We start from the raw sequence: 9,705 nt of genomic DNA, 5'->3' as shown, positions 1-9,705 counted from the left end.
ATTGGTGTGCAAGAGCACACAGATACAATTATTTCAAAAATTTCATGTTTCATTTGGTAGATGTGGCTTGTACTTGATTCGGATTATTATTTCGCCAGCCGCTACGTTCTGAGTTCAAATTCCGCCGAGGTCGACTTTGCCTTTCATCCTTTCGGGGTCGATAAATTAAGTACCAGTGAAACACTGAGGGGGGAGGTATGTGATCGACTAGTCCCCTCCCATCAAATTTCAGGCCTTGTGCCTATAATAGAAATCATTATTATTATTCGTCCGTCTTTACGTTCTGGGTTCAAATACCGCTGAGGTTGACTTTGCCTTTCATTCTTTCGGGGTCGAGAAATAGAGTACCAGCTGAACACTGAAGTCGATCTTACCCGCTTCCCCGAAATTGCTGGCCTTGTACCAAAATTTGAAATCATCATAATTATTATTATTATCATCATTCCGCTTTACATTCAGAGTTCAAATGTCGCCGAGGTCGACTTTACCTTTCATCCTTTCGGGGTCGTCAAAATAAATACCAGTTAAGTTACTAGCGTCAATGTATTTACTAACCTCTCCTCTACAAATTTCACTCCCTTTAAGCCTATCATAGAATAATAATAATATTATTATTATTTTAAACTCGGGGGGGGGGGAGTTAGGTTTTCAATTTTAAAGAAACGTATGTATGTATCGAACCATATGAAAAAGCAAAAAGAAAAGAAATTAAAAGAAAAAGCAAAAAGAAAAGAAATTAAAAGAAAAAGCAATTGATCAGCAGTACAACAAAGTAGCATAAAAACGGATGATGAAAGCATTATATAAAAAAAAAAAAAAAACACGCACCGTGCTGGGGAAGTCCATGCTGCCAACGTCGTATGACTCTATCTACCTCTGACCAATAAAGAGTTACACGGTAAACCACGCTGACTTATTTAGATTTCACAACTTTTATTCTTTAATATTTCACTTAAAAATCACTCTAAGTTTGTGGATTTTTTTTTTCATTTATTAGGGGGGGGAGGATGATACCTTTTGCTAATATTTCACGTGCTCTTTCGTATATTCTACCTTTTGTAAGTTAATTTATGTTGTTAGATTCTTCCTATCACTAAACAAAGAGAAAGAAAAAATATATATAATCTTAATTATACCACATTACACTATTTGTACACATTCAGCTGTCTTTTTAACCAGTAATTTCTTGATATCCATTTATCAAATATCTTCTTCGTGTCTCTCTTTCTCTTTTTTTCTCGTAAATTATTAACTTACTTTATAATGTTGAATGAATTTAGAAAGCCCGTTGTTTATTATTTGTTGTTGCACAGTTAACCGCTTGTTTATGTTTTCATATTTACCCACCCCAAGTTTCTTCTTTCAGTGGTTACTTTAAAACTTTCAGATTTTTGTGCACATTTAGCCGTTTTAACATTTCTTTTATCTTCCCTGTTTTGATAAGAAACTCCCGTTTACATTGTAATATCATTTATGTATATATTTAAATAGGATAACGTTAGGTATTGTTATATATACTCTAGTATTTATATGAATTGATGCATCTTTGTTAGCCTTTCGTATGCGCCTTCTGTCCACTCATTTTTGCTTCCCCTCGATACTTTTATTAAAGAAAACTGATATATTTTAATCCAAATAGATTACTTTTTTAATCAAGAAAGAAATTGTATATTGCTACCAACGCCAGTTAATTTTACTGTCAAATAGATACAATGGTCACCATATTTGAGAGGCTAACTTTTATCCTCCGGTTTCCCGGAATTCTCTTATGGTTATAGTAAATTAAATTAATATCTCTATGAATTATATGTCCGTCACCGTTACGGAATAGTTTAAACTTCCGACTCTGTCATACTAATTATTGGATTATTCTCATCAGCTACTTGCAGTTATTCTAAATCGTGTTACATATTTTTCCTTGTGCCCTGGCTAATGTTATGATTATCACATTTTTTTTTTGCTACCCCACCCCCCCAAAAAATATACCGTAAATAGTTATTCTGTTAATCTAGATTAATAAATAAGGATTATATTTTATGTTTAAGGTAACTTTACCACTGTCTTCACGCTTTTTACAATGTACTCATTAGTTAACTAACGACCAATTCATTAGAATTATAGAAATGATTTCATTTGAACTCGTTTGGAGAAAATCTGAGTCAACTTCATATAAAGGGAAATTGTTTTGCTTTTCAGTGAAAATGCTGCATCGTACTAGTGATCAAGACGAATCGGATTATCTGTAAGTATTTTAACTTTTAAAATTCGTAATCAACAAAATTTATTTCAACCTGAAGGTTCTACAGACGTTTCTGTTTAGAAACCCAGTATGAGCATAAAAGGAACAAACGTTTGGAAGGGATGTCAAACTTAGCAGAATTTTTAGTTTCGAGGTACACAGGTTTTATAGTAACATTTATAACCGCTATGAATAATATGGATGAGTTGGCAATTGAAATTTTTTATTTTTTTATTTTCTTTATAATACCCTGGGATTTTAGCCGAGTTTGAACATGTTCTGACTTGGTTTGAGTGATTTAGGAATGCGAGTGTGTGTGTGTGACTATATTTGCCAAATGAAATAGAACTGCTTTTCTCATAGCAACTTTGCAGGAAATGCTAAGTCGTGTTACCACACGTCTAACCTTGCTAAAATTGCATTGCTTGCAAAAGCTAGATATTTCCTCTTGAGGATATTAAAAAATATTCCAATATTGGTTAGTTGCTGATCCTCTGTTAGGCACACGAATAAGATTAGTTCAAATTGAACTATTCTTACAACCTGGTGTTTTCAACACTCTCCAGATTATTCCTACTCCCCCAAAAATGTCGGGACCATTTAATTAATTGCTCCTCAATACACTACAACCTCTAGTTAACAAACGTTTTCTTTTTGTTTCATCTACACTTCTAATCAGGTAAACTACAAAGCACCTCCACTACAGCCCATATGATACATTTGCCTTTATCATCATTCCTGTGTCTCTCACTTGCTGAGAGAAAGAAAGACCCCCTCCAGCCACGATTTACAATGCGATTGTACCTACAAAGTTCCCCTCTGAGACATGAGTCCAGGCAAGGTGGTTTGTAGAAGACCAACAGTTGTCTATGCATACCAGCCTCTCCTCTCGATACCACCAATGTTATCCAAGGGAAAGGCGAAGGCTTGGCACCAGTGATGCTGCAACCCATTTCTACAGATGTGTGAACTGGAGCAATGTGAAATAAAGTGTCTTGCTCAAGAACACAACACATGCCCCAGTCCAGGAATCAAACTCACAACTTCACAATTGTAAGCTTGAAACTCTAGCCACTGAACCATATGCCTTCTCTCACTCACTGAACAACTGGCTCAATATTTTTCACTTTAACCTCAGCCAAAAGACTGAGAAGTAAACAGTGAAATAGAATCTAAGAAGACTAGTTCTGTTATACAGTTCATAGTGGAATGGATTTGATGCTGTGAAGATGAAGTGTCTATTGGTGTTGAGTAGATAAGTGTGAGAAACTCCTAATTTATATATCTTCATTTGATGATATAAAATTTGTTCTGTTTAAACAAGCAAATCACTTTACCACTTTCTGTTTCCTATACAAATTCAAAATCAATTGTATTAATCTGATTAGTATGGGTTGAGCTACTTTCTATAGATCATGGGTATTGTTGGTTCTGACTAAATGGCTACAGTTAAGAATGGTTTCCATTCCACAATTTTTTAAATATTATCCTCAGTAAAGATTTAAAAATAAATCTTATATACTGTGTGTATGGGGGACTTGGTTAGGGTGTTACACTTATGCTTGCAACATTGTGGTTTCAATTCCCAGACCAGGCGATGCATTGTGCTCTTGCAAAAAACACTTCCTTTCAGTGTTCTTGTCCACTCTGCTGTAGATGAGAAACCCTCCATGGAAAAGTGAATGTTAAATGATGGCAGTAACTTATATTTCTATTATATCTTCAGGTATATTGAATTTGATGATGATGATGATAATGAAAAGGATGAAGAAGAGGAAGAAGCAGAAAGATTGAAGGAAATAGAGAGCGAACTGTATAGTTATGTCCATTATGGTTCTCAAATTGACTTTGAAACAGAAACTGTCGATCCAAGTAAGTTTCATATCTCTTCAAAGTGCAACTATTGTTTAATGTATTCTTTCATCTAGTTTTGGTTGAATATTTGGTTCTTCAATCAAATAAGCACTACCTATTCATTGAATTAACGTGTTAGTGGATGAGTATTCCAAATACATCTACGTGTACTCTTAACATGATTCTAGGCCAATTGTCACAGGTATGAACCTCTTGAATTATTGCTACAATCCGTTCAGTGAGCTTTTTAAAAATTTTTTTACATCCAATTTCACTATAAAGGTTTGGGTTGACCTGAGGTGATACCTAAGATGCAACAGTGAAGTGGGATTGAACCCTGGACCTCATTGCATTCATTCATGTTATGTTATTTACTCCTTGGCAAGTAACTGCTTTGTTTACCTTATCCTTTCTCATTAAAAGCTGTCTCCCAGCAATAAATTGCTCTACTCATGAACCAATGAGGGAGCTCCTATGTGGTCACATGACTACATCCCACAAAAACCATGTTCCACATTCCACTGTGTCCTTATAACTACACTACACCACACCTAATGTATCCTTATAAAATGACACCCTGGATAAGTTGTCCAGGGTACTCAGAAAAGACAGTATAATCATAGGTAGAAATACCCTTGATTGTAAGTCTGTCTTTTTGATCAGAGTAGTCCCAGGACTAAACAGTTTGATCCAAACATACTGTCTTTTTGTTACTGTATAAATTATTTCAAATTAGATCTTTGATGTTGTCTGGATTAAATATGTTAATGACTTAACTTCATAAGATCTTCATTAGCTATCCTGGGAAATGAATGGTGAACAATTGAACAAAAATGCATAATCAAAATTTTTTGCAACAATATAAGATGTCTCCTGAATAATGATTTCATTAATTTTGCACTTCTGAATTTCGACTGTTATTTCTTCTTCCTCCTACCTCTTTTATTTTAAAACATTGTTTAGTTTCCATCTATCATTATTATGCAATACATACAAATAAACCATCATCATTTAATGTCTGTCTTCCATGCTGGCATGGGTTAGACGGTTTTACTGAAACAGATGAGCCACAAAGTTCCAGTCCGATTTGGCCTGGTTTCTATGGCTGGATGCCCTTCCTAACACCAACCACTCTGATAGTGTAATGGGTACTTTTTACGTGCCATTTACATGACACCAGCAATGGCCATGACTACAATTTCATTTGGCTTGACAAGTCTTCTCAAGCACAGCATAATGCCAAAGGTCTCAGTCACTTGTCATCACCTCCATGAAGCCCAACATTCGAAGATCATGCTTCACCTCCTTGTTCCATGTCTTTCTGGGCCTACCTTTTCCACAGGTTCCTTCCACAATTAGAACTCAGCACTTCTTTATACAGCTGACCTTGTCCATACACATCACATGACCATCCACACCACATTTAATGCCACTTATGCCCAGTTTTTTTTCTTAAGATATTTACACTTTGTCATGCATGCACATTAACACTGCATATCTAGTGAAGCATAATGACTTCATTTTTTACAAGCCTTCACATGTCCTCTGCAGTCACAGCCCTTGTTTCACTGCCGTGTGGCATGGTTGTTTACACAAAGGCATTATACAGTCTGCTTTTCACTCTGAGGGAGAGGTCCTTTCTTACCAACAGAGGTAGGAGCTCTCTGAACTTTGCCCAGCCTCTTCTTATTCAAGCAATTATGGCATTTGATGGAGTCTATTTTTTGTACATTTGTAGTGTTTGTTGTACCTGTACAAGTTCCACACACAAATCCGAATACCACGTATTTTTTTTTTTTATTCTTAAATGTATTAAAAAAATTTCCATGTCTAAAGCGACTGTATTGCAGATGGGATACCAAGTGTATGAGTGCCAGTATTAAATTATGCAATCTTTATGTCCAACTTAACATGCATGCTTTGTTTGAATACCAAATACTGCATTGCTACCAGACATCTGCCACTGAGGAGTGCAAAACACAGTGAAATCACATAATTTGGCAGTTCAAACAGCTATAGCAGACAATTCTTGTCTATCAGTGATATAAGTTGGAGTGTTTTTATGCACCACAAATCCCTATGAGAAGTTCTCTCAAGATAAATAATGCAGTATTCTATGTTCTAACACAACATCCATGTTCAGTTGGATATAAAGATTGCCATTTGTTATTACTGCTGCTTCTGTTGCTATTAAATTAGCTTCTTTCTGTGGAAAAAGTAGGGGTTTCAGCTAGTACAGCATTACATTTTTAGATTTATTTCCTTGTAAATTTTTTCTGCTTACCTTTCAGCACTTTGGAGTTCTTTAGAAAAAGAAAATTCTGCTGTAAATAGACCACTAATGAGGCTGAGGGGTAAGTATTGAATTTCAACAAATGGGTTTTTTTTGTCTTTGGGAGGGAGGGTTCTTTTCTAAATTATTGAAAGGAATTTTTTTATATCAATAATACAAATAGATGAACATGTAAATCGGTTAGGAAATGAAATTATATTTAAGCTGAGATCAAATCACTTATCAACCAGCTATTGTCAAAATTAGTGGGTCCTGAACTCTCTTTATGTGCTTGATTCTTAAATCTATTTGCTTTATGTTTAAACTAGCCAGATCATAAATTGGCCTTTCATACATACCATACACTGTCACTCTAAAACTAAACAATCACATCATTGAAATGTCAAAGCTATGAGATAATGCATGATTAATTCAAAACAATGTGAATGCATAAGCATTGCATTTGACAATAATCTCAAGGCTAAATCATTTCAGCCAGTTATATGAAATAGTCATTAATTTATAGTGCTTGTTATTGCTCTGCATGTGTATTAAAATCAAGAGTGTTTCCGAGCTGACCCTACTACCCTTGTCACAAGATCAAGGTCAGCTGTTAGGGGTGCATATAGCAAATAAAGTTAAGCTCGGGTAATGGCTTTTCTAAAGACAGATGAGGTTAATAATTCAAATAAATTCCAGACAAATCACTTCTTTTTTTAACAGGAGAATTTTAAAATATTCTGTGGTGGTACTCTTAGTTTTAAGAGAAATATTACTCCAGGAATTGGTACATGTATATTTGAATTTGTGGAATCAATGGTAATATCATTAAAAAAAACAAACTGTTTTTAACCTCGTGATTGTAAGATTGTGGGTTCAATTCTCAAATTCGTTGGCACATTGTCCTTCATTTCATGTCCACTCAAATAACAAATTACTTCTGAACAAAGTGGCACCTCATAATCTGTTAACCATGTTCTTGCAAATGCAAGTCATCATCGATGGGCCTTCATGGCTTATAATACACTGGATAACAATGGATAGATGGAATGTATAAACATAGTGATATGAGGGGAAATCACTATACAGGGGTTGGATAAAATAATGGAAACACCTTAAAATTTCAAACAAATTTATTTTAATATGGGGTAGGACTGCTTTTGGCAGTAATTACAGCTTGAATTCTACGAGGTATGGACTCATACAAAACTTGAATTGTTTCCAAAAGAATTTTTGTCCTTTCTTCAGCTAAAACAGTCTCCAGTTCTTGTAGTGATGATGGTGGAGGATATCGGCTCCTTACTTGTTTTCCTAAAATGCACCATAAATGCTCAATAATATAGAGATCTGGGGACTGTGGTGGCCATTCAGTAACAACTTTAGCGGTGTGAATTGGTGCATTATCATCCTGAAAGATTGCATTTCCCTCTGGAAACAGTTCTGCAAAAATAGGATGAATTTGATCAGATAAAATGCTTAAATAGTCTTGACTGTTAATTCTGCCATGCAATTGTATTAAAATCCTTTGCCCATTCTAAAATGTTTGAGAAAGTTCCTCCTGGAAAATGCAACCTTCTTTATTTTATGATTTAAAATACTAGTTATGCATTTTTTTTTTTTTTAAGTTTACTTTAAATATTAGTTTACTCCCTTCTTTAACCCTTTTGATACCGACCAGTCTGTGACTACGATACAAAGCAGTCATTTTAAGAGTGTTCATATTTAGTCCATTTGATTTTAACCTACGTGAGACCACCCTTTGTTCTGAGTTAATACCTTTTCTGTTTTAAAGTGATCCAAGTTAAAACCTTCCTTTAAAATATCTTAAATTACATTTGTAGTTAAATCGGTTTATGCACTTGAAACAGCAGAGATCAAAACTGTGTGTACATTATCTGTAGCATATATGAAACAAACATGGAATGAGACTTGCAGCAGGATTCAGACTCAGAGAATAACTTCTCGGGAATTTTTTGTTAAAAACCTGCTCGAAATGACATCTGGGGTGTTTCACCTGCTCAATGTCAAATACTACCTCAGTTATTTTGTCCCTACCTAGAGACTTTTGTTCCTTTGTTGGTATCAACTGATAGAAATTCCTTGCCTTGCTTTGTAGGAATCAAGTGATAGAAATTCCTTGCCTTGCTAACTCTAAAAGGCTGAAGAGGTGAAATTATGCCAAAGCTGTGGTGTCCAATAGTCTGCTGACATCATTTGCAGCATTTGTGTTTTTAACACAAAAGCATCTCTGAGAAATTGTTCTCGACTAAATCCCATAGCAAGCATCAATTCATGTTTCTTGTTCATAAACTTGCTGTAGAGAATGTATATAACATTAAATTTGTAGTTAATACTTAATCATTTTTACAAGGCTTTTGGAAATTTTATCTTCTGGGCTAAACTTGGGTTGAATTTTAAGACTTCCAGGCTTTCTGATTTGGGTACAAAATGTTACATCTTCCGTAAATTAGTATTTGAACTCTGTTGTGACAGGAAGCTTTTGTACAGTAAAAAAAAAATCATCATTCCCAAACTATATTTGTGTTTATTATATTGAAACATTGTCTTTTAACTGATTAGTGAAAGAAGATAAAAAGAATGCTGAAGAACCTATTTTGACAAAGACCTTCAAGTGCGGTAACTGTTCCCTTGTTGGTCATCTTAGCAGAGATTGTCAGCAAATGGTACTTATTTCCTCAATATTTTACCCATCTATAAGCAAACTCTTATTAAATATTTTTGATGTTTGTGTTAAAATGTCATTAATTGATAATGATAAATATACAAAATTTATTTCTTGTCTATTGGTAGCCTAACATATATTCACATGCACTTAAGTGTCTTTATTTCTCCTTGACCCCCCCTCACTCTTGTGTGGATGTATTCAAGTTCTGTGTGATTAGTATCTTTTTATATTCTAGTCCTAGGAGCAGTCAAATCATACTTCTGTTGGAACTATGCTACTTCAAGTCCCTTATGTAGGCATCTCTTTATAAATTGAACACTCACTTCTGTTACACGTTGGTGTCCAACTCCATTACCTTAACAGGAAATGAAAGCTACAATATGTCCACTCTGGAGTTCCCTTTCTAAGCTGGGTTTTTTTTTTTTAACCCTCTTATCCCCATGCAATGTCTAAAACTGTCAGGTGTGGCGAAATTCTTTTCTCAATGTTCACACAGCATAGCCTACTTTATGCATTGTTCCAAAATTGCCCCCACCCCCACCCCACCCACTCCTAAAAAATATTCCTCTTACAAATTCTTGTTTCCTAAGGTAAGGGAACTGTGATCACTAGTCTATCATTTTAGCCATCTGCTCTTTTCTGCTGCTAAAAGGA

The 9,705-nt window shown here is 34.9% G+C and overlaps 2 protein-coding genes across 2 annotated transcripts in view; one reads left to right on the top strand and one right to left on the bottom strand.

Moving 5' to 3' along the window:
* The window catches only part of LOC106875868 (copper chaperone for superoxide dismutase), a 26,114-nt gene extending 25,047 nt beyond the window's left edge, over positions 1-1,067 (bottom strand). The window contains exon 1 of the mRNA XM_014924167.2: positions 829-1,067. Within this exon, the coding sequence (XP_014779653.1) occupies positions 829-846 (18 nt within the window). The 5' untranslated portion in view covers positions 847-1,067. The remainder of the gene's footprint in view (positions 1-828) is intronic.
* Positions 1,068-1,159: 92 nt separating this feature from the next.
* The window catches only part of LOC106875867 (zinc finger CCHC domain-containing protein 7), a 19,319-nt gene continuing 10,773 nt past the window's right edge, over positions 1,160-9,705 (top strand). The window contains exons 1-5 of the mRNA XM_014924166.2: positions 1,160-1,178; positions 2,197-2,242; positions 3,966-4,111; positions 6,385-6,447; positions 8,946-9,049. Coding sequence (XP_014779652.1) covers position 1,178; positions 2,197-2,242; positions 3,966-4,111; positions 6,385-6,447; positions 8,946-9,049 — 360 coding nt within the window. The 5' untranslated portion in view covers positions 1,160-1,177. The remainder of the gene's footprint in view (positions 1,179-2,196; positions 2,243-3,965; positions 4,112-6,384; positions 6,448-8,945; positions 9,050-9,705) is intronic.

This window comes from Octopus bimaculoides, chromosome 16 (genome assembly GCF_001194135.2).
Source record: "Octopus bimaculoides isolate UCB-OBI-ISO-001 chromosome 16, ASM119413v2, whole genome shotgun sequence".
NCBI lineage: Eukaryota > Metazoa > Mollusca > Cephalopoda > Octopoda > Octopodidae > Octopus > Octopus bimaculoides.
The sequence above is the reverse complement of the archived record's forward strand: the minus strand, read 5'-3'. Positions and strand labels throughout refer to the sequence as shown.